This window comes from Pseudopipra pipra, chromosome 5 (genome assembly GCF_036250125.1).
Source record: "Pseudopipra pipra isolate bDixPip1 chromosome 5, bDixPip1.hap1, whole genome shotgun sequence".
Lineage (NCBI taxonomy): Eukaryota > Metazoa > Chordata > Aves > Passeriformes > Pipridae > Pseudopipra > Pseudopipra pipra.
The window spans coordinates 62,132,787-62,157,882 of record NC_087553.1 but is presented as its reverse complement, the minus strand read 5'-3'; the positions used below and the strand labels follow the sequence as shown (position 1 = coordinate 62,157,882).

Sequence of the window (25,096 nt, the reverse complement as noted above, 5' to 3'; positions counted from 1 at the left end):
CTGTATTTTCAAAAAAACCCCCCATTTCATAATATTGTATTTTTAAATTTTGCATGGTAATGAATTATCAACTCCACTTTTTGCTTCATGCAAGGCTCCAAAACAAGCACTAGAAACGCAAACAACCTACATTCGAAAAATACATTAGGCTTTTAATAGTTCTTTCATTTTAATTCTCTGTGGTGCTATTAGTGACAGGTAAAAACCAGACTAGTTAAGTGCAGCTGAGGCAAAGGGGTATAAAATTACAATTTATCTGCCTGATTGTCTGTGCCCCTGGGAGGCATAACACTGAAGAAGAGGGAGCGCAGTTATTGCTGCTCTATTTTATTAGTTTTTTTCTATGGACTGGGAACAGGTCAATTTTGTACCTTTGGGTTTTTAACGAGCATCTTTGGAGGAGACTGACTCAACATGCTTCTCACTTGTGTTCTCTTCCTTGCCAGATTTATGCTTCCATCTGCCAAGATGTGCTATCCTGATTTTCCCTTCTGGGGAACCTGAGAGAAGGAAGACATTATAAACTTATTACAGACTATAACTATGGTCAGTCATATTTTTTTTTCCCCAAACAAACTTCCTTTAGGTTACATTAAATAAAGTTTCTATGGGAACATACTGATACTCACATTTTAATTCATATTGAAAAAATTTTTAAATTATACCACCCAATGGGTATTTTAGACCATTTATAATAAAAGGTTTTTTTAATTGTTAAACCAATCAGAAGGAAAAAAATCAAGCTACAATTGCAGTCATATCATTATTTTCTTATTACATTTTACACTATAGTTCTGTACGTAAAAGGAGCACTTGACTAATGGAAAGAGAAAGTGGTGATGCCCTTTGCCAGCTCACACTTGGAAACCATGTACAGATAGACTGTAACAGAAGGTGACTGAGCAAACCATATTTTAAGTACTGATGGTCTCTACTTGCCAGAATGGCTCAGTTTTGTCTCAGAAACTGAACTAGAGATTCCCTCCTTCCAGCCCCTGAACCATAGGAAGGATGGTCTCAAGGATTTTGTCTGTAGATTCTCAGATGTAGACAAACAGTTCTTTAATATGTCAGAGAATGCTTACTGGTATTGAGAAAGGAGTAATAAACTTTGCTGAATATATTAGAAAATTCAGGTAATGCAGAGGAATGATTATATTAGCTATTTACCTTGTAGTAGCATCTGCAGGTCCTTCAAAATGCTGGTTCTTCAGTGTATGAGGTACTTCATACCACTCCAAATTCTATCTGAGCTGACGGTAATGGATGATAGATGAACACAGTCAACAGGGAGAACTAACAGAAGGGTAATTATCATACCAAGCACAGCTGTAACATACAAGCTACTTAATTACTGACAAGGGTTTTGTAGACAGGGAGGTACTGAATGTAGGAATTTGGAGGAGGAAAAATAAGTATTTTAGGGACATTCTCCCACACAAGATAGAAGAAGCAAAAAGTTACATGACAAAGCAAGTTGGACTGATGCATGGTACAAGTCTTGCTGAAGGTTTCCCCCAGCCAGACATTTTGAGTGAGATGTCTTTGCCTGGAAGAAGTGAAGGAATTACTTTTCAACATACCAGAGCCATAGCAATTGGCCAAATGACAGCAATCTTCAAATGACACATAGCTCTTTCTGTGCTGCCCCTGCCACCCAGACAGCCTGGGAGTTGGGCAATAGTAGTTCCAGCTCTGGCTTCCTTAGTGATGCCACAGTCTTCAGAAGTGCCATAATCTGCCTTGTTACTACTAAAATCTATTGCTGTTTCCAGTCCACTGTTGACCTGTTCACAGGAGTGCACTAAACCCATTCCTGATACCCTCACTGGTATCTAGTGGGTTATTTAAATTCCAAGTGTGAAGGGTGGACAGGGTGTAAACTAAAGCTCTGTGATAAAGACAAAGCTTTGATCCCATAGTGCTTTATAAAATAAACCTCTATGGATCCATCTCTGCTCAGAACTAAGGAGAGTCACAAATCTTTGCTCCTTCCTTTTTTCCTTGATGGGGGTCTTTTATAAGCTACTCATAGAGCAATGCATGTGTACCAGGGATTTTTTAAATCCAAACCAAAGCACTCCATTGTGTTACTTTCTTATTCTACTCCAAGGAGGAAGGGATGAGAAAATAAGTTACCTATATACACATAGCAGTTGTAAGCCTCATCACGTAAAAAGAGTGTGAATACAATACAACTAAAGAATGAGAAGCATGAGACACTAAATAATGGTGTTAATAGCCCAGCAAAGAGGAAGTCTGAGGCAGGCTAGGATCAGAAGATGACACAAAGGGTCTTAAAAATAAGGACAAATCTACGTGCTGAAGTCAATGAAAATACATTCTTTGCACCACTGCTTAAAATAGAAAGGAGGGTAGAAGATGACATTCTGACTATGTCAGAAAAGACTCATAGCACAGATCTGACCTGGTTTTATTTAGCTTTAAAATGGTAGTATGATTTGCATAGCTACCGTGTAGGTTCTGAAATGGTACTCGAACATGCCCTCGTCGTGGGACTAATGCTCAATCAGCGCAGCGTGTTTCGGATGCCAGGGGAGCTCAGGAAAGCCACCATCTCGCTTACACGACTCCTTGGTTTGGCTACAGCCGCATTTTGGAAATTAAACTTTTTTTTCTGCAGAGTTGCAGTTCTCCTGTAAATTCCCATCTGCTTCCTCCAGACGCTCCGCAGGAAGCCGAGCACGGAGGCGCGGACACGAGCAGCCCCTCGGCAGGTACCACCTCCTTCCCGCGGGCTCCGCGCACCGCCGTGGGGCGGCGGGGCGGGCACACGCTGGGGCCGCCTCCGCACACGCGGAGCTGGGGCGGGCTCGTCCCCGCCGCCTCCGCCTCCCTCTCTTCTTCCTCCCCTCCCCTCCCTCCCTCCCCGCCGTCCTGACGCCCGGCCCGTCCTCCCGAGCCGGCGTGCGGGTAAGTGGCTCCCCCTCCGCGGCTCCTGCTTGGCGGCGGGCGGAGCCGCGCTCTGCCCCGGCAGCCGCGGCCGCGCAGGGCTCTGCGGCGGGGCCGCCTGCCCGCTCCCGGCCCCCGGCCGGGGGGGCTCCGCCTCGGGGCAACTTCGCCCCCGGTCGCGCCGGGCTTTCCCCCGGCGGGCGCCGCGCGGTGCCGGGACCCCGCGGCTGCGCTTGCTCCGGCCCCCCGCGCCCCCGCCCTGCCCCGGCAGCCCCGGCGCTGGCAGCGGCTCTTCCGGCGCGGCGCCCCGAGCGCTGCTGCGGCCCGGCCCGGCCCGGCCCGCGGGCTCCGGCAGCCCTCCTGGCCCGCTCCCTGCCCGCTGCCCCCGCCCCGAGGGTTGGCCTTCGGGCGCTGTTGCTGCTGCATCATCGCGCCCTCTCTCCGGTCGCCTTTTAATCCCACGTGCCTCATCTCATGAGGAGCCAGCTCCGTGCCCAGCGCTGGCGTGCTCCGGCTCTGTTATTTAGTGTGTCCCCCCCGCCCGCCGTGCCTGCCGGGCAGGTACCACACCATTCCCGACTGGGGAGGAGAATCAAGTCTCTTATTTGTAGTGGTAAATTCAGTCTCTGCTAAAACATTGACATTGCTGTGGAGTTGCTGTTTATGCAGATTCTGGCTTTTATGGAAACACCTGTTTGTTGGGAAAAGGACCGAGGCAGTTGAGCAGCTGTCAGAAAATAATAGGCGCCTCTCAGCAGCGATCTGCACAAGCCAGGCAGTGTGTGCCCCGCACACTTCAACTTGCTCCTTCAAATAATTATCCTGCAGAAATTATCCCAGATGATGGCTGCCGTTTGGCACAGGATAGTACTTGGTAGTATGTGAGTCATTGCTCTGCTGTGAGAATAGTCTGCATGTGACAGTTATGTGGAGTGTTTGTGCCCAACATTGAATTCATCTAACAGTTTGTACAATTCAATAACTAGATATTTCAGTTTTATTTTAGAAACATGAGATTTCTCTTGTTACCGCTTTTGGCAGGTGTCTCAGAGGATTTCACTGTGCCGAATGATTTCACTGTTTTGTTCGCCATGTGAAGACATTCAGAAGCCATCTAGAAGCCTTTTCCTCTTCAGTGCTTTATAACCCGGACTCTGTAGATCTCAGTACATAGGAGAAGAATCTGGTAATGATGGTGAACTGCTTCTCTCGGCTATGATTTTATTTTTTGTTCCTTTTAAAGAAGGGTTTTATGTACTTTTGGTTTTATTTGCGGATACAGTAAAATTGGTGCTTTCAGCTTGAAGGTACACTGATTTGCGAATTGTTCTGCTTTCTTCTCTGTGTGTCTTGTCACTTGTCAGGCAATACATACACTTATTTTTATAAGTTTCTCCCTCTTTCCCTTTTGTTCATTTATTTGTGTAGCATCCATTTTCAGTTCTTTATTTGAGCAAAACATTTCAGGTGTTTCTGAAACAGTTGCTCCTCCCTCCTTACCTTAAGTTTGTGATCTCTACAATGGAAAGTCCAGGCCATGAAGTCAGCAGTGGCTAACAGCTTACTGGTAACAATTAGTTACCAACCCAGCACATGCTGATTATCAAGTTAGTAATGAGTCTTCCTTTAAAAACATACCACTTAAAATTAAATAGAATATGCTATCTAGTGGCTGGACAAGTAATACAGGATGATATATGTAGCTCTGAAATACTGCTTTGTGCCTAGATTAATTTCTCAGTAACAGCTGAATCCTATTAATTTAGAAACTTGGTTGTTGTGGGCAAAACTGACTTGACATGGGAAATTTAATTTAATTTATTACTTGTTAACATAAACTTTTAATCACCTATTGGCTAGTGAGATACAAAGAAAACCACCACTTAAACAAACACCTGGGGATAACTCCTTTCCTCCCCTTCACTCCTTAACCCCTCAGGTTAAGCTCTGAACCTTGCACAAGGCAGTGGTAGTGCCGGAGGTTGGGGTTGGTACATGGAGGTTTCTTTCTGCTGCTCATTCCTTTCCCATTTCTTCCCATGAGGGCGTCTCCACAGGTGTGTCCCTGTCACAGTTTGAGTACCTCCACAGGCCACAGTCCCATCAGGGATGTCCTGGCTCTGGTGTGTAGAGCCTTCTTCCAAGAGTGTATCTCCAACCCCAGTGGTTGTCCCCTTCCCTGTGCCTTTTTTAGCACTGTCGTGCGCCTCCTCCTGTGCTTTCTTTTGCATTTCTGCCACTGGCAGATCCTCCCTTTCTTAAATAAGCTGGAGCAAAGGCACCACGTGTTCATTTGATGAGTTGGAGGATGGCAAGTGGTGGGTTTATGGCTCCAGTTGGAACTGGCACATCAGCACAGGGCAGTTGATGGCCTCCTCCCCTGCTACCAAATCCTGCACTTTGTCCCTGGTACAGCTGGTGTGCCAGTTGGGCGATGCTGGAAAAAAGGTCCTGTCCTTGCCTAATTAGTTGGAACTCCAACTTCCTTTCATAAACATAGAAATAAAACCAAAATTCTCTCCTTTAGCTTGTTAAAAAGCAGTAATGTGTTGTGTCACTAGGCTGGTAACACTTACCATTGTATTTGTTACTAACGAGTCCATCTGAGTAGTTGTGCAGCCTGGGTCAGGGACAGCTGGTTTCTGTCATGATCACATTCGGACACGTTTTTGTAGTCTTTTTTTTTTTGACTAAAAGTTTCTCAGAGTTACTTTTTCTCTGTTTTTCAGATCTGAAGGTGCTAATTCTGCTGATGCAAAGGTGGCAGCTCAAGTTGCCAGGGAAGAGTAAGAACTTTGTTCCACCAGTGTGAGTAGTCATGTTCTTAGAGATCATTTCACTTCCTTGTTGTCCCACTCATTTAATGATTTTGGTATCTCATCCCTCTTATCTTTTGGGCTGAATTGCTGCCACCTTGAGTTCCCTGTGGTATTGTGTGTGTTGGAAGAACATAGAAAAGGTAGCAATGATATTTCATAGTTGGGGGAATCGAGCCATTGTGTCTCGGTCCTTGGAAGATGAAATCTTGATAGAAAATGGAATAATTGAAAATAGTCATGTTTAACAGAAGGCTTGGTAACAAAATGTTTCTTGGGCACTACACTGCTGTTGACAGCAGGGCCTGTGTGTGCACAGGACTGGATGCAGCTATGGTAAGGGCTGGCAAGAGTGACGATGGTGGTAAATGGTCAGTGCTGTAGCCCAGCATGCATGGTGCTTTAGGTGGGTATTAAGTCCCTGTAACATCTCCCTTCTCTCTTCCCAAGTACATATTGCTTCTAGCTGTTTGGAATATTTAGTTGATGTTTAACTTAGAAATGCAGAAAGTTATGTAGTTTTTCTGAACCATTGCAGGGGGCAGAGTCCTTGGAGTGAAGAGGCTGTGTATTGATACTACTCTTAAGCAGACAAGAAATAAACCATTCTTCTTCCTCCTCAGGGCTTTCTATCCTACACTGTGCCTTAAACATGGAAACTGTAGAAATGAATAGTGTGTCCTTGAAACGTCCTCGCTCTGAGGATGATGTGGCTAATGCAGATGAAATCAAAAGACAGAAGATCTTGGAGAAATCTAAGACAGGGAATGACTCTGGGCAGAGTATTGAGACTGTAACAGAACCACCTGAGGACATGAAAAATGAAATAATTCCCAATGAGGAAAGTGAGGAGCAGGAAGAAGAAGAACTAGAGGATAGTGATGAAGATGGAGATCCAGAGAGCTTTGCAGATATGATGAAGCACGGACTGACAGAAAGCGATGTTGGCATAACTAAATTTGTTAGCTCTCATAAAGGGTTTTCTGGAATCTTAAAAGAGAGGTAACTCTTTGTCTTATTATATGTGTTAATTCCTTGTGTAATGCAGTTGTAGTTCTCCATTTTCCTTTTCTGATTCGTAGGATGCAAATGGATTATGTGTGGCCACTAGGGAGGTTCATTACCTTTTATCTAATGCTGCAACTGAAAGAAAAGTTTAATTTGGGACTTTTCTAGATTGTGGGTTGTTTTTGTTTATTTTCCTGTCAAATGAAGCTCTGAAGAAGGAAGCTGTTCATAAGTAGAAATACATGATTACACTGACCTTTGCTGTTTGCCTTGTGCTCTGGCAGCAGCACGCAGAGTACAGCATACATAAAACCTTATGCAGTACACCCACCTTTTGTACCACTCCTCACTGCTGATACTAGAGGCACTGGAGAACAGCATCAAAACCATCCCTCTTTGATTCTTCTTTGCTTTGGCCTGAGTGTTTTGTGCTAATGTCTTTAAACAAATTTTTTACCAAATGGTCCCTTAGGCTTTAAATTATTATCTGATCAGTTCTAATGTCATTTGCAAAACATAAAAGGGAATTCTGTAATTCAGGGTGCAGAAGTTGTTATATATACACATTATATATTTAGTGAAATATTTGGGGTTTAGTAGCTTTTTCTTTATGAAGCTTCTAGGTTTTTTAAATTAAAGAACATCTTTGAATAAAACAGAATGCAAATACAAAAACTCACTGAAGTGGGAATCATTGTTTCCTGGCCTTAGCAAAGCATTTAAGGATGCTTTGTTTACACACTGAAAAGTCCCCGTTTTTAAATACTGGCTTAATATATAGGTCATTTTACATAATAAAATGATATGTACATATTATGTACATATTTAATCTTTATGTGTGGAGCATTAAGCAGCTAGCATAATCCTTCACTAGGGAACACAGTCTATGCTGAATCTTCTGGGAAATCTGCCAATTTTGATTGGCCAAAGGTAGCTGGATGGTAGAAAATTCGTGGGCTTGTGGTTATTTTTTGATCCTAGTTTATAACACCTATTATTAAATCAGTCCTGGCATTTTTATGGTACTAGTCACTAGTATGTCTAGACAGCTACAGAGAGTAAGAGAGAGGACACATAACGCTCCTCAGGAAAGAATTCTACCAGTATGATGTACAGCTGCACAGAGGGATGGCAAACGGGGGCTTGGGGAAGGTACAGTAGAAACATTCCCACGGTGAAGTTTCATTCATCTTTCAACATTCATAGAATAAGAATTGTTTTTCTTTTTTCCATTGCAAGCAAATGCTACTTAGAAATCATGTTTTTATTACAGAACATAAATGACTCGATCAGAAATGTCCAGTTCTTTGTTGCTGTCATAGAGAATGCAGACTAACTTTATTTGAATGATCTCTATAACTGACTATGAACAAAGCTGAATTTGTCCTGCCTTCCTTAGAGTAGCTAAAAAGTGGCACTTTATCCTGCAGGTTACTTAAAGCAATGGAGTTAATGCATTCATGTTCACACTGTGGCAATGCAGTAGAGTCTTAATTGTCAGTAATGACTGGGATTGAGGATATGCATTACTGATCTCTGCAAGCTAGTGAGAAAATGACTCAGAATAACTACAGCAGGTGTTTGGTGATGTGCAGAGAAGTCTGCTGTGTTTAGATGTGTGTTCTCATGGTATCTGTCGGGGGTGGGAATAGGTACAACTTTCCCATGGTTTAGGTTTCTTTTATGTGAACTGACTTATGTGAATTCAGAATTCTTCAGTGAATTCTGCTAACAAACTGCTTCTTGGGAAAGGACTTCTTGTGATGTGGGATTTTTATTTTTATTAAAATGTAATGCATGTTTCTTCCTATCAGATACTCGGACTTTGTTGTCCATGAAATAGGCAAAGATGGACGTGTGAGCCATTTAGATGACTTTTCTGTTCCAGTGGATGATGAGGTAAATTTTGAGGTAAAAGATTTGGTAATGGTTATGCTTCTTAAAACTCCTTGAGCAAGAACATTAAAACACAGAAAGTTGTTCCATGAGGGTTACTGGATTTTTTTTTTTTTCCTCCCGAATATGCATTAGGACCCATCAGAAGAAACATTTACAGTTTTGTCAGATGAAGACAAGCAGCGTTTAGAGGAGCTCCAGCTTTTTAAGAATAAGGAAACTAGTGTTGCCATAGAGGTAAAATTAATAAATTATATGAACTTTGGGGGTGAGGGCAGAGGGACTATGAGAGGGAGTGAGTGGAAGGTACATGCTTTCTAGTGCATGTAATCTGTAAGAGCAGTTTGAACAGGATGCAGGAGGCAATACCAAACTGTTTCCAGTTTAGAGTTTAATTCTGTAAAGTCTCACAGATGTACTCAAATTCATGCATTTGAGTTGTCATTTTGATTTTGGTGGTATTGAACACAGAACTTAAATGCAGGTTTTAATTCCTGCTTGCAATATTTTGGTTTTCTGTCTAGTATTGTTTTATAGAGTAACAAGGTTTAAATAAAACATCCATGCTGATGAAACACTGTTTTCAAGGGCAATGTTTAGTGATTTAATAGAAAAGAAGATAAATATAGTCTTCTGTAACAAGAAAGATAAGAAGGTACAAAATGAAATTAAAACCTTAGTATTTTTAAACATCCAAATATTCCATGCATTTGAAGAATAACTGTTGAGCTAAATTTGGGACACAAAGATGAGTAGGATTAGATCTGGTAGTTTCAAATAAGCATTCACACACCAAATAATCTTATCTAGCTATTTTTTTTTTCCCTTTAAAGCATATAGAAAAAATTTGTTTTGCCGGAGTTTTCTTTAGAAGAGGGAATTTTATTAAGTGCAGAAGACAGGAATAAATCTTGAGAGTTTTCTTCTGTGAGTGTTGAGACCAAAGTTTGCAACAGCGTTATTTATTATTTTTCAAACTAATTTTAATTAGGCCAGACTTTTAAAAGTATACCTATTCAGTATTTATTGTTATTTGGTAGGTTTTCTTTAAGCATGCAAAATTTAACTCCAAGAGAATCCCTCCCCTTTTGTATTAATTTATTTGGTTTCTGCATCTATGTGTGTTAACACAGGTAATTGAAGATACCAAAGAAAAAAGAACAGTCATCCACCAGGCTGTGAAGTCCTTGTTTCCAGGACTGGAGACTAAAACAGAAGATAGAGATGGAAAGAAATACATTATTGCTTATCATGCTGCTGGGAAAAAAGCCCTGGCAAGTGAGTTTCAGTATCACAGCAGTTGGGTAAAGTAAATGCTAAAATTATCCTGAAAATAAGAATTGTTAGTAAGTACTTCAAGTGGAGCATACTTCTTATGTAGTCTGGCTTTGCTTTTTCCTTGTTGCAACCGATGCTGTGCATCTAAAATGACTAGGAACACAAGAAACGTTTCAAATTTAAATTTCTACTTGTTTTTCTTTCCAAATAATTAATCCAGTACAACCATGTCAGAAGTGACAACATCTCCTGCTATTTCAATAGGAATAGGTGAAACGGGCTTTATTTTCAGTATTTTTTGAACTTAGGTTTCATGAACTTACCTGGATGTTTGAGTTTGCAGTGGGAGTACGAGGTTGTAGTTGGAATGTGTACATTACACTGACAGTTGGTGTAATCTTGACTGTCTTGAAAATTCATGACAAAATTCTCAATGACTTGAAAAGAGACAAACACCTATTTGTTTTCCCAAAGTTATAGTTTTATATAAACGTAGTATATTTACCATGATCTCTAAGACTACTTCTGTTTCCAAGGCTAATTATATTTGCAGAAATATGTCTTTATTAATTATAAATCACATTTACTCTTTTGGAATAGTCAAAATAATGAAGGATTTTCAAAATTAAGTACTATGCACCTTAATCTTGCAAATACTGTTTTGGTTACTGGGGATAAATTAATGTGTTCTACATTTTTTTAATGTTACTACTAATTTGTTGCTGTTGTAAGTTTAGAGGATTAATACCTTTTGTTAAATGTGCACCATTCTGCATGTAGATAAAGTTTGGTTTAAATCGGTTGCTTTCCTGTGTCATTTCAACCTACTACAAATGACAGTATGTAAATCTAATCCTTTGATTTTACAGATGAAGGAGAAAGGATAAGGAGATAGAAAAGTTTAAAATTGGAAACAAAATCATATCCATATTCAATTTAGTTATTTTTTTAAGGCTTGTTCTGTGCAACTATGGGAATGTTGTACTTTTATGGGTCCATTTATAATGTGTTTGTCTCTTACTTAACCGTGTTTAGAAAATGTGTATGTTTGCATGCTTTATGCATGGAGTATGGATACTTACCAGCACAAAATTCTCCTAAGCCAGTTTTGTTCTTTGTTGATTTGTAATGGTTTTACCTCCACCATTTCCTTCTGCTGCTTCTATTCTTTAATCATTGTTACAGTCAAGTGGTTGGTGTTAAGCTGATCAGTCTGATTTAAGAGATACTGTATGAAAGAATTCAAGTATTTGAAATATGCTGAAAAGAATGTAGTGGTGTGTCTCTAGGATTAAAACACTATCTGGAGCACCATCTTGTGATGCAGAGAAGCATCATCTATCTAAACCTGGATTCCTGAGCTGTGGATGCTTCAGACACCTGTGCATGTTGGTGGAGATGTGTGCAGTTTCAGTGAGCGTGTGTAAATGTTTATGGATGTAAGATTGATGAGTGCAAGTTCTTTTTAGCCAGGATTATATTTATCTTTTGTGTTTACATAGCCACAAATATGTCTTAGTCCTGAGTGGGCTCCCCAGGCAAGAAATAATTCAGAAGTGTAGAATTTTCGAATATTAGCTGAAATATCTGATTACTTTTGTTGATAATGTAAAAGGTTCCCAAACATGCTTCCTAAAACATAAAATCAGAAGCTGCTTGGTGTCCATAGTAAGTTTACACCCAAAATACTTAAAATACTGTCTTACTAAGTTGTCAGTAAACTGTTGTTTCATCGTTGTCCACAAATTAAGTTTGTTGCATCTCTGATTGAAGCTTTCCATATGTTCACTGTTTCCCTCTGCACGATTCCATTGCATAACTGTCTAAATTGCTGTCATCCACCACCTAACTATTGGATGCTCCCTGAAGCATAAATAATCCCATAACCATAAACCTGCATGTTCACCTCTAAAAACACTTTGACAGTCTAAAAATTAAATGCTGCTCTTTTGTGCTCTTTATGCTCTGCATTGGGACAGAGGTCAGAACTGCAACAGGTAAGAGATGTTGACATTTCATGCTAACAAAAATGAAATGCCAACCATTATGACCTCCTAAATAGCAACAGGACTGGCCAAACTGGTAACAATTCCTTAAAAATCCCTACACAAAAATAATGCTTAAAATTCCCTGAAACAGCCAAGCATTGGGCTTGTTCTACCTCTTTTTTGTAGTGCACTATAGGCAGTAGTCGTTTGGTGCAGAGAAAGTCTGCCAGTAATAAGGGATGTGAATTACCAATTTTGACAGTACTGTTTGACAACTGTGGTAAATTTTCCATAGATTTCAGTAAGCCAGGCCTTTGCCCTTCAGCCTATGTTTCAGACACTACTATCTGTCTTTATACAACTTTAAAAGTATATATCATACATCCTGATGCTAAAAATGAGCTTCCAGCCCTCAAGTTTCAGCAAAAGGTTTGGAAAAAGGGCTTGGAAATATAGATTTACTGTCAAAAATGTAACATGACTGAAACACAGCAATAAGGACTGCAAACTGTCCTGTTGGTCCATGTACCCAATTGAATACTTTGAAGTGTGAGGAATGGTTAAATATCAGGACTGTAGCTGTACCCTCTGTACCCTCTGTTGGATAGGCACATGGCTGTGATGCCAAAGCATGAGGAGCCCATTGATATGCATAGTATCTATAGAACCTCTATAGTCTAGACCAGATTAGGGCTCACTTTTTTAAGTGTGTTGAAATGACTGTGTGATGATGAATTAGTTCAATTTAAAGAACGATTCCAGCTGGAGAAGGCTTTCCTTGTGAATTGAGCTCAGTCTTTCCCCTCTTCCCTTCTAATTGCCAAGAGCTTCGTGGAGGAGGAGGTTGCTCTTCCAGCTGACTGCAGGTTTCATTGATAGTGCTTAAGAGCAGTGGTGGCTCAGAAGGGGAGACCAGCAGAGGTGTGAGGTCTCTTAACAGGCTTTGGACCGTACTGCTCCATTTAGGACCTAGGAAACTCTGTGGGAAGAGGGTTTTAGAACTGTTTAGAACTGTTTTAGAACAGTTTAGAAACTGATGGTGCAAGGCAAGTGGTGCAGTAATTCTAACTGATCGAAAACTCTACAAATAGCATTTTACACTGTAGCATCCAAAATTATTTTTGCAGAAGTGTGTGTATGGATGCCAGCTTCTCAAATAAAAAAAAAGAAAAGGAAGAATTAAACGTATTTACTGTCGGGGGGGGGGGTATCTGGCCTTTATCAAACTAATGTGAACAAAAAGAGCAAAATTTCTCAAGAAGTTCCTGCATTGGTGTTTATATATTGAAATAGGGCTTGCTTTTTCAGTTAGCTTTTGCTGTTTTGAAAGATGCTTGTAACCTTTTTGTACAAAACCAGGAAAGTCTGCTTTGTGGTTGCCAAGAGATAAGGGACTTCTTATTTAAAACAAAACAGACTCTTAGTTTGTTCTTATAAAGCAAAGAATTGATAAAGCACCTCAAAAATGGTTGCTAAACCTGTGTAGAATCAGTCCCCCTTCCCAGTAACGCCATTAACGGTGGGTTATTATAAAAGGAAAGTTTTATCTCTGGAGGCTTTATTGTGCAACAGAAGCTTGACAAATCATCGACAGTTTTCTTCTCTGGAAAATGCCAAATAATTGCACAGAACTGTACATCAGTTGTTAGTCTGTGGGAGCTGAAGTTACCACACCCTCCAGCCTTCTCTTGGCGCGGCACACTATCAGCCTTGTTAGTGTCTCTCTTGTGCCAGATCTCTCTCCCATAGGATTAAAAAAAAAAAAATCACCTTACAGTAATCTTTTGAGTGTACTTTTTTAGGCTTTTATAGAGATACAGTTCATGCTTTTGCATGACACATAGAAAAAATCCTACGGAAATAAATAATATGTCCATACTATAAATAGTAATTGTAGTCTTCCTACAAACAGGCTTCCAATGGTCCTCAACTATGAATTTTAGAAGGCACTAGATGAAATGTGGAGTGGCTGCTACTGCTGAAAATCAGTGTAATGATAATGTTTTTAAGAAATTTAATCAGGTGATATGGCAGTTAAATGACTAGGATATATTTTTAGATAATTCCATGACAAGGGAAGTGTTGCTATTTCATTCAGGATTTTCTAGGTGACAGAGCTGATTAAAGAGAAGTTTACAGCCCACTGGAAGGGGAGGTATTTTTCATTGTGCTTTACAGCTTTTGCTGTCAGTAATTAACTCTTTTCATTTTTTTTTAAAGCAGATGGAAATTAGCAGAAATTGGCTCTTGCATATTTGTTTTAAATGCAGCTGCAATGGCAAATATATTAATTAATTTTTAAAAAAAATGACACTAACTTTTTTGCTTTTAAAGATCCAAGAAAACACTCATGGCCAAAATCTAGGGGAAGCTACTGCCATTTTGTACTGTACAAGGAGAACAAGGACACTATGGATGCCATTAATGTTCTATCCAAATTTTTAAGGTAAGGCTGATGTTTATGCCAGTCTGGCAGCCCTGTATGTTTGATGTTACTGTAAGTGTTATGCTTCAGAATTATGTAAGAGCAACACAAGTGATTGCTATTGCCTAATTTGTAGACAGTGTTTAAAATAAAAAGTTATTTTAGAATGTCAAATTTGAAACTGAAAGGTTTTGTAGGGAGGTGAGAATGGAACAAAGTGAGCCTAAGAATTTTAAAAGACTACTCGGCTGCTTCAGTGGAAAAAGCCCACAATTGATGTTGGCTGATCTGAGAGAGGCTTGGCAGCTCAAAACCTCAATATGTGTAACCTGAATTAAAAGCCAGTTTTTTTCCAGTTTGTGAATATATGCAAGTATGTTATGAACCTGTTAGATATTGTTGTGATAATATGCTGATCAGTTCCTAAGCAGTTACACTTGATAAACTGTTGTTCTGTGTATTAATTTCTCCATGGCAACACAGGCTTAGTTCCTTTCACCCCATCAAGTGCAGAAACAAAAAGATTGGCCAAGGCGTGACATGAACACAGTGAATTGCAGAGGAAGGGCAATTGTAAAATTGGGTCAGTTCAGTGATCTACTGGTAGGGAAACTTCTCCACTTCTCCTTTTTCCCTTGGCCTCTTCCTGCCCCCCAAAAAATGTTTGTAATCTAGATTATAACCGTTATGCCACTTAGTATTTGTATTTGAGAACAGAATGGCAGGAGCATAGTGAGGTAGAAAACTGTGTGTAATGGCAATCCTGCTACCCCCTGGTGCCCATAGCTGGAATAACTGAAAATACTCCTTGTGTAACACAGACTATAAAGTCCAAAGTGAAAAAGAAATTTTCCTCTCAAGGAAATAAATGGATCAAATTTTAAATTAACTTCTCATACTCTCACATAATGTGCAGGCATAGTATTCAAACAGAGATGTTGTTAGAAGTTTAGGGAAGAAGTGGACATGAATATTTTTTTTTAGTGAACTTACTGGTGACTGTGCATTTGTACATTAAGTGAATGTATATGAAGAAGTACTTCAAAGCTCATATTTTGAAAGCACTGTTGTGGTAAAAGTGAATTTGTCTACATATAATTAAAACAGAAGTTTCCCTTTGTTTTATGTACTCATAGATGAGACTAGAAAATGTCACACATCTGTCAAATTGTAGCCTAGTTCTGGGGAATGTAGGTATATTTTTACTATAGAAGATTAATAATTCTAGGTAATTATGCTAAAAATTATGTTTGATCTGTTGCTGTTTTAATATACATAATATCTGTTACTGTTGCTTTTAAGAGTGAAGCCAAACATATTTTCCTACATGGGAACTAAAGATAAAAGGGCTATAACTGTTCAAGAGATCGCTGTTCTCAGGTAAGTAAAAGTATACTCTGGAGTATGTGCACTGCTGCTGTGACAGCTTGAATATCTTGCTAAATACCTTAAAGACTCAGTGAACAAATGGCAGATTTGGGTCCTGATCTTGTAAAGCACAGGTATTAATGAAGATGCCATAATTCTTTTTTGTTCCATGGTGATCATCAGTATTTTCTGAGTCATAGGCTGGATATGTGTATTTGCTGAAGCAGTGGGACACATTGCCTATGTGCTCTCATGCTGCATGGATCCCATGCAACAGCAGAAAAGCAGAATGACATGGTGAAAATTATGTCCCATTTCTTTCCTGACTTTTGTTTCCCCCTTTCTCCAGCTGGAATCCTATTTTCTTACTCACTGAACTCTCTGAACAGCTCCAGAGAAGGCTAAACCACTGCCTTTGCTCATCTGTGAGTAGCCAGAAGGGCAAAAAATTAGGAGGAATTTTTCCTATCTAAACCTATTCCCTTAAGTCACCTACTAAGAGAAAATAAAATTTATGTTGTCATATTCCAAGATAATTATATGGTTTCTGGACACTTTAAATAAGCATTACACCCATAACTGAGAATGACAGATGTCTCCCAGTCATATATTACAATATCAGTTTAGCAAGTTGGAATATTCTGCCTGCACTACTATTTACAACTTTTTGAAAACCACATTCAAGTGAGGAATTCCGTGGTTTGAGAGCCAGAAGTTTGATGAAATCCTTGTTAAAAGGAGGGAATCCACTACTTAATTGTTGATATATTTCCTCCTGGAGTTTTGGACATGCATATATTTGCACACGTAAAAGGAGATGCTGATCTGTGAATCGTGAGAAGCCCCTGATTCTTGTTGCTGCAAGGCAGGTTTGCAAAGTGATGACAGATAACCAAACCTGTGGTGTAGCCATCTCAGGTGCTGTTCTGTTTACTTTTTAACATGATCACTTTAATTATTGTGCCCAAGAGCTCCAGTGTGGAGCAAGCATGGACTGGGGGGAGTGTATTGATGTGTGGTGTCTGTTCAGTAGTGCCACAGCACCTGACTCTCCCGAGCAGGACAGGAGATATTGCCAGCTAATCAGCCCCCTCTGAGCTTAGTATGCTGACCATGCTAGTTCATAAACTCCTCTATCCTGGTATAAATTTTAGCAGAAGGGTCCAAGAGCAGCTCAGTAATGCAAAGAACAGGATATGCTTCCAAAAATACTAGCAACAAAAACAACGGATATCAGTGACAGATTGGATTCCATGTTCCTTCATCTGCATTAAGTGTACACAGTGGCTAATTTTACTTAACTCTGTGTTGATGACTTAGGTAACTGGAGCTGATACTGTGCTAACAGCATTCATGGAGCAGTTAATCAGATAAAGCAGAGTTCAGCTTGTGGGGTACACTATGCGTTGATATTGCAACATACTTTTTTTGGAGTTCATGTTGTAACATAGATATGAAAAGACAGTGCTATTTTCTCTTGTGTGAGTAGCCTTAAGAACTACCTGATATTTTCTTTCAGCTGTTTCATTAAAATATTTTTAAAAGGCAGCAGTAGAAAATTGGGGAAATGGGGCTCGCTGCTTTTTGTTTTGTAATGCTAGCATTTCTGTATTTATCTGCTTTTCTAAGCATAGGTTGGTCACTGTTTTCTGTTTCTTTTCAGAATCACTGCACAAAGACTTGCTCATTTGAATAAATGTTTGATGAACTTCAAATTAGGAAATTTCAGTTACAAGAACCATCCACTGAAATTAGGAGAATTACAGGGAAACCATTTCACTGTTGTTCTCAGGTAGTGTGTTAGTATGTTTTAAGACAGTTCTGTTAGAATTTTTTTTCTTTAAATAGGTAAGAGATATCAGTGCAACTTGGGTTACAAAACAGAAATCTTATTGGCAGGAGTCTGTTGAATTTGATATATGCTATATAATATTGATGTTAAGCTTTAATATTATGAGCATTACAAAATAGCATAAGCTCTTAATAATCTGTCTTTAACTTTTTTTTTTAATACTAGAAACATAACAGGAACTGATGACCAGATAGAGCAAGCAATGCACTCTCTCAGGGAAATTGGATTTATTAATTACTATGGAATGCAAAGATTTGGAACCACAGCTGTTCCTACTTATCAAATTGGCAGGTATGTGTTGCTTTCATTCCCCTCCTTTTCTGGTTTTTTTTTTTAATTTTATTCTTATCCCTATCCCTGTGTAACTTAATGTATTTTTGGGAACGTTTTTCTGGCATATTGCACATACCAGTTTTAATTTTAGATTCAAGAAAGATCTGGTTTCTGAGCATGCTTTAGCAGTTATCTTGCATAAGAGCACTACTTTTAATATTGCATAAGTCTAAACACAAATACTTATTTTTTTGATAAGTTGGTAAATCCCCTTTAAAATATATTTAGTTAGATCTTAATACACTTTCCTGTTTGAATCTTAGAGCTATTCTGCAGAACAATTGGAATGAAGTAATGGATTTGATATTAAAACCACGACCAGGAGGTAAGGACTGAAAAATGATACATCAAGTGTTTCTGCCTCTTCTCCTCCAAGAATTGTATATTCAGGAAAAACGCTTTTAGATTTTGATCCTTAATTTGAAAAGACATTTGTGAGGACAGCTTTGCACCTGCTAAACTTGAGGCAGTTTAGCAATGGAGAAGCAATCTTCAGACTTTGCCTTTCTGCTTATCTTTCCTTGCTGTGCAGTTTGTTGCAGTGGGGGTGAAAAGGGACCTGAATCTGAATACTTACAGAGTCTGCTCAGACTCCACATGAAGCCTTCCAACATCAAGTGTTCTATGATTCTGTTCATTTCTGTAATTACTGCGACTGAAACTTTAATTTTTCAGCTGTTTTAACAAAAGGTGAGATGGATGCTTTTTTGGTGTGTAGTTAAAATATTTTTATTTTACATTCTCATTCTAGCTGAAAAGGGATACTTAGTAAAATGCAGAGAGGAATGGGCAAAGACTAAAGATCCAGCAGCTGCCCTCAAGAAACTACCTGTAAAAAGGTGCGTGGAAGGGCAGCTTCTACGTGGACTCTTAAAGTATGGAATGAAGAACATAATCTCTGCATTTGGCATAGTGAGTGTAAAAGCACTGGGGGGGATTTACTTTGATAAACATTCTTTTGATGGTATCATGATGAATTTGAAATAGACTCATAGATGCTTGATGAATGCCAAGTTAAGTTTAAAATCCTGCCTTTTTGGTTGCAGTACTGCTGCATGGTAACTGATGACATCTGTAATTAATGTATGCATAATAAGCTTTCCAACATATACAACAATCTTCCTGGTATGTTGGAAGCAATACAGTTATACTTAGTAACCTTATACTTAGTAAATATATAGTAGGGATCTGAGAACTGTGCAAAAGTTCAGTTTCAGTGTTTTTCTGTGGCTTTAAGAGTATAAATCAAACTGATTCTGGGCTAATGAATCAGCCTAGTCTAGAGGTGATGGATTCACTTGTCACTTTCAAGTGCTGTAATCAAGATCAAGTCTTTGGAGAAAATACCCCATCACCAGCAAACTACTGGGCCCATTGTAGGAGACAAGGAATAATTTCTTGTTTATGAAGAAGATAATTAGAATAACACTGGGCTTTCACAGCTGTAAAGTTCACTTAAGATTTCAGGAGGCTGAGTATGAATTCAGTGTTTTATAATAGCCCCATGTGTTTGATCAGCTCTTGAATAATAAAAAAAAGTGGTTTTTTTTTTTCTAAATTTAAGCACAATTCTTTTTTGTACAGATTTCAAGCGTATAAAAGCATTATTTCTTCACATATACTTTTCCCAAATAATGAACAAAAATCAAATCTGTACACCAAGAAATTGTGTTAGTCTTGTTGCTGGATAAGGTAACATTTCAAATATATACCTTTTTGGTTATGATCATGAGAAAAAACTTAAAAATACATCTTTCTAGTGTTTCACTTTTTTTTTCTTTACTTCTAGATACCAAGAAATAATCGTTTAATGTATATTCATAGCTACCAGAGTTATGTGTGGAATAATATGGTGAGCAAGAGAATAGAAGAATATGGGCTTAGAGCTGTACCAGGAGATCTCATACTTAAAGGAGGTAAAATCAGACAAAGCCGGTGACGCTGTGTAGTTCAAATTCCTGCGAAAACAAGGCACATAGCACATGTTTGTCTGATACAGCTTACATAATTTCTCTCTCTCCCATTTTGTCCCAGTGATATCTGAATTTGTTGGCCTTTTTTAATCAAATTTTACAAGGAATTGGAAGTTAGGTATTGCACTTCCATGAACTCCTGGTTTGCTCATTCTTCCAAATAACTGGACAGGGAAGAGAGACGACAGAGGACTGATTATTCTCAAGAATGACCTCAAACCTAGTTAGGATATGAAGAAGTATGAAAGGATGTTATGAATGTTTTAGCCATAAAAGCTTTTGATTGCATTAGTATCTTTGTAAAGCAGAAGCTCCACTCAGTTAAAACTTTCTTCACTTGGATTTGCTCTGGCATTTCCCACAGTATTTCTCCTTTATGTATGCCTGATGCCTGTAAGGGGTCTGTTCCTCTAGCAGTCCTTACTTACTTCATTCAGCTTTAAGTCACTGGAAGCCAGGCTGTGATTCTGCCAGTAACTGTGACACCTTGAAGGCTGTTACTTCTTTTCTTGGAAATGTCTATTAAGTGGAGATAAAAGACGGTAGTTATCCCTCTCATAGAACGTTTATTTCAATCAAAATGTTTGTTTTAAATTTAGCTAATGTTAACTGTCACAGACATCCATACTGGTAACTCATCGTTTTTCTGTCCTGCCTGTAGCCACAGCTGTTCATATTGAAGAAGGAGATGTTGATAACTACACTATCCACGATGTAGTGATGCCATTGCCTGGATTTGATGTTATTTATCCAAAGCATAAAAGTAAGTCTGACTGTTAACTGATATATTTACTCGGAAATTGTAAGTGTGCTTTAAGATTGTTCTTTAAAGGAAGATGAGATATGTACAGCCTTGGTGACCATTAAAACAATATACTATTTCAGATCTCTGATACATTACTGTCAGACTTTTGTTGCTGCCAGGTTGCTCTGTTTAGTCTCCTTCCCACTGGGAATCCCTGATGACTGTCAGCAGAGTTGCTCCCCAGCCTATAGCACTGCAAGGAGTTAATCAGACTCAGGTACAGGACTTTGTCCTTACTGAATTTCATGAGGTTCCTCCTGGCCCATTCCTCTAGCACACCTAGGTCCCTCTGAAGGGCAGTCGGGTCCTTGCATGTATCTAATGCCATCCCAGCTTGGCTTTGTCCACAGACTCGTTGGGGTGAATTCCAGCTTCTCTCCATGTATGCTGATAACAGTGTTTAACAGGACATATTCTAGTTCCTTGAGGAATTCTGCTTCTAGGTAGAGCTTAAACCCATAGTGACTATCTTTTGACATGATGAGCCAGACAGTTCTTACCCGCACAGCAGCCCACCCACTGTAACATTCTAACCTTGGATACAAGGATGCTGTGGGAATATGTTGACAGCCTTGCTAAAGGCAACAGTCACTGCTCTCCCCTCATTCACAGGTGTAGTAATTTCATCATAGAAGGCAGTAAGTTCGGTGTTTTGGTTTTTTTTTTGTTTTTTCTACCTTTTTCTCCCTTTGTTAAAACCACGCTCGTTGTGTGCCCAGAGGGAATTAGCTCCATTATTTTGAACCAGAGTGAGTCTGACTGGTCTGTAATTTCCTAGATCATCCTCCCTGCTCTTTCTGAAACTGAGTGCAACACTTGGTTTTCTGCAGTTGCCTGGGACCTCCCCAGGTCTTCATGATCTTTCACAGATAATAGAGGAAAGGGTTACCATGACATAAGCCAGCTCTCTCAGCCTGCATCTTCTCCCACTACCAGTAGTCCCTCTCTTTCTTGAACCTTGCCTCTAGGAAGAGAGGCCTGGGAGACCTTGCTGATCAAGGCTGAGGCAAAAGGACCACTGAGACCATCAGCCTTAGGTCTGTCACTAGACCAGCTGCCCCTGTTAATAGCAGGACAACATTTTCCTTGTTGTCTTCTTTCATTCTTTGTGTTGCAGCTTAACTCATGTTGTTCTTGATGTGTGTTGCTGAATTCAACTCTAGCTGAGCTTTGGCTGTACTAACACCATCCCAATGTGCCTGGACAATGTTGGTATATTCCTTCTTTGTAGCTGGATCTAGCTTTCAGCTACTGTGTGTATCCTTATAGGTTAGTCATTAGTTCCCTGTTTAGCCAAACCAGTCTCCCAATATGTTTTCCTCAATATCGGGTTGAACCGCTCTTGTGTTTAGTTGTCAAATTGTCAACTCAGTGCACTCTGCTGCTTTTTCAAAGGGAGAGTAGCAGGTAGTCTGGCCCTTTGCTTTTTTTTCTTTTTTTCCCATATACCTGAGATTAGTCTTGTTGAAGTCTAGGTAATTGTAAAGCATGCATGAGATGGCAATAAAGTGTCAATAAAATATTTTGTAAATTTTGTTTTCAGCTGAAAGTTTAATTTGATAAGATGTTTTCTTGGTTATTGCCTCTACTAATCAGGGTGTAGAAGCAAACATTGTAGATAATAAGATTTGCAGTAATTTTAAACTTCTGTGTAACATTTGTCCCATATATGCTGAAAACTACTAAACGCAAGGGAAGGAATGACCCATGAAAACAGGCTGTTTCAATTGGCCACACTGTGCTCTGTCCTATTAAATACTTTCCTTTCTTGCAGTTGGCGAGGCCTACAAGGAAATGCTCGTAGCTGACAATCTTGATATCAACAACATGAGGCATAAGATCAGAGATTACTCGCTTTCTGGAGCATACAGAAAGATTATCATTCGACCTCAGAATGTCAGTTGGTGAGTAGGAGGGTAAAGGAAATTACACTTGAATTGACAGCATAGAGTTTATGTGAGATAGTGACTAAGTACAGAAAACCATGAGACTGTTCCTTGGGACGTCTGTGTAAAGGAAGCATAGCTAGGGAGGAATCTCTGCATTTCCCTCATGTTTTTAACGCAGTTGAAGTTGAACTATACTCTTATTTCTTCCTTGGTCCTCTGGTTCTGTGATAGATATCAAGATGTCTGTCTAGTTGTTCACTCTCCTTGTTGAAATGATGATAGATAATGTTCCAAACAGAGTGTTTTTTGTAATCTTGCTATGAGAAAGTTGGTCTCCAATTACCTATCAATCACTTAAACTTACTAAATCGCTGTTGTTAGAGATACAACCTAGTTGTCACATGGCAACTGAATAAATACCTTTTAAACAGGTACAAATGTGTAGAAAGACTTGATCACAGATGCACAGAAAAAATATAGAGGGTTTAGGAGGGAGATCAACAATACAAATGTTTATACACTTGAAACATCACTGCTAATTAAGATAAAGCTTATCTACTTCCCAGTTATTTTTTGAGCCTCGTTGTTACATATGGAATAGGGACATATGGAAAAATTCCATGCATATGGAATTTCTGTTAAATGAATGGCAGAATATGTTTAAGCACTTTCTAGGTGTAGATGACTGTATTTAAAGGCTTCGCTTCTCTTAAGTTCTCTTAAGTTCTCATAGTGTTGACACCATTCTTACCTTCTTGTATAGTTGGAAATCCTGACAGCCCATGAGGAAAAACAGATGAGTTATGCAAAGAAACTTCTCACTAATTTATTTTTTTTATAGTCTTCATCAGACAGAGGCATCTTCTACATAAAGCTTTACTAGTTATTGTGCCATAAATGCCAACTCCATTTCAGTTTTAACTTCCAAATTGGAATAATAATAAATAGTATTATTATAATATACATTTATATAAAATACCACATGTTATCCTAATATAATTAATAATGATAATAAACATTATGTATATTATAAAGGGAAGTTGTTGCATATGACGATCCCAAAATCCCATTATTTACTACGGATTTGGATAAACTGGAAGGAAAACCATTACCAGTTCTCCCTACAGGTGAGTTGATTTTTGCTAGTTTTCAAAACAGTAGTTTGATCTGGCTGTTGCTTTCAACTGCTGCGTATTCAAAGCTCTTTTAAGGAAGAGCTTTCATTTAACTAGACTGTTAAGCAGTGGCATTAACAATCTCCAAAGCCAGGTGTCTAAATAAGGGCCCTTATTTCCCAAGGGTGCAAGCCATTCTTCCAGCAGTTTGTATTGACTGTTACATTTTCTTATAGGCATCTGTAAAATCGAGGAAATGCTGAGCAGTGAATGTCTGCAACTTGCAAAGGTGGAATTAAGCCACAAATTGTCTGTACAGTTGAGCTTGTATTATTTGTCCTGAGCACAAGAGATTACTCAAATACTTAACTCTGGTCGCAAAATGTTTTTACACTGCTTTCCAGAAAAGTGAAGAGTGGCTAGAATTCAGTTTTGAAAGAACAAATGTTTGCTTTTAAAACAAAGAAAATTCTTATATTATAAAGATGTCGTTTTATGGAATTTCAGTGTGGATTGTAAATAGGAATGTGAGGACGGTGGTTGTTCTGCTTTAAGGGTTGGGGGATTGGTTGTGTCCGGTTTAGACGGCTTCCAGAATAAGCATTGCATAAGCCCTTAACAACTTTTTCTTGCTTTGTGTCTTCTCTTACACCTTATGATAGATGGTAAATTCAGGGCACTAAAGATGGAGTTCTCCCTTCCCCCATCTACTTACGCTACCATGGCCATTCGGGAAGTTTTGAAAATGGACACAAGCATAAAGAACCAAACACAACTGAATACTACCTGGTTGCGCTGAATGAACTGCAAAATGACTTTAACATAAGTAAAGTGATTTCTTATTTACTTGTTCTGTACAAATCCTTAAAGATTGACAGTAAGAGATTTGTATTTTTTTAAGTTTTTTTAGTGCTAGCATTTAACTTCAGTAGTCATTTGCAAGATGGTGACTGTAATATAATATAGATCTTAGAGAATGGTGCTTTTTACTGAATGAGTAAGCTGCTTGAGCTGTAACACGGGTGCGTCTTTAGAAATGGGCTTTTAATAGCATCAGACCTGGAAGAATGTTTAGCTTGCTTTCTTTTGGCGAGCACTGAATGTTTTAATCAGTTCAGCACACCTTGAAGTCTCTTCAAATACACCGAATTACAGCTGAGGAAGATGAGTTACAACAAAGTGAAGATACTGATGAACACAGGTATCGCAGGAATCTTTGCTGGTAGCACTTGCACTGACGCAGCAGAGGATTCTGTTAGCGAGGCTTTTTGCGTGCTGTAAAGCTGTTTTAAATAGTCGGGACTTTCCATCCAGAAAATACTTGTATTTTCCAGCGGATACCTGTATCAAAGAACAGGTACTGAAAATAAATTACCCTGAAAGCCCGAGCGTGTATCAGTAAGTGCCTCTGTCGCGCCCCTCCCTGCCCTTTGCTTC

The 25,096-nt window shown here is 39.2% G+C and overlaps 1 protein-coding gene across 5 annotated transcripts; it reads left to right on the top strand.

The window, feature by feature from the left end:
- Positions 1-2,836: 2,836 nt before the first annotated feature.
- On the top strand, positions 2,837-25,044 carry PUS7 (pseudouridine synthase 7). Of its 5 annotated transcripts, none has more exons than XM_064656351.1 (19): positions 2,837-2,934; positions 3,955-4,099; positions 5,643-5,721; positions 6,353-6,731; positions 8,552-8,636; positions 8,769-8,870; positions 9,767-9,911; positions 11,891-11,908; positions 14,234-14,345; positions 15,627-15,704; positions 17,356-17,484; positions 17,710-17,835; positions 18,141-18,202; positions 18,629-18,789; positions 19,667-19,793; positions 20,512-20,613; positions 22,430-22,559; positions 23,580-23,671; positions 24,322-25,044. In XM_064656351.1, exons 4-19 carry the CDS (start codon positions 6,382-6,384, stop codon positions 24,456-24,458), a joined length of 1,956 nt encoding a protein of 651 aa, XP_064512421.1. In that variant the 5' UTR covers positions 2,837-2,934; positions 3,955-4,099; positions 5,643-5,721; positions 6,353-6,381; the 3' UTR covers positions 24,459-25,044. The 5 variants fall into 5 exon arrangements, with proteins under 5 accessions (XP_064512421.1, XP_064512419.1, XP_064512423.1 ...); XM_064656349.1 differs by having other exon boundaries at positions 8,552-8,648; XM_064656350.1 differs by lacking the exon at positions 2,837-2,934 and adding an exon at positions 3,305-3,474 and having other exon boundaries at positions 8,552-8,648.
- Positions 25,045-25,096: the final 52 nt, after the last annotated feature.

Excerpts from the sequence above, each read along its gene's own strand:
- PUS7 (XM_064656349.1), top strand. The coding sequence starts at position 6,382 with ATGGAAACTGTAGAAATGAATAGTGTGTCCTTGAAACGTCCTCGCTCT. Across the intron at positions 6,732-8,551 it reads TCTGGAATCTTAAAAGAGAG|ATACTCGGACTTTGTTGTCC; the intron begins GTAACTCTTTGT and ends TCTTCCTATCAG. Across the intron at positions 8,871-9,766 it reads AAACTAGTGTTGCCATAGAG|GTAATTGAAGATACCAAAGA; the intron begins GTAAAATTAATA and ends GTGTTAACACAG.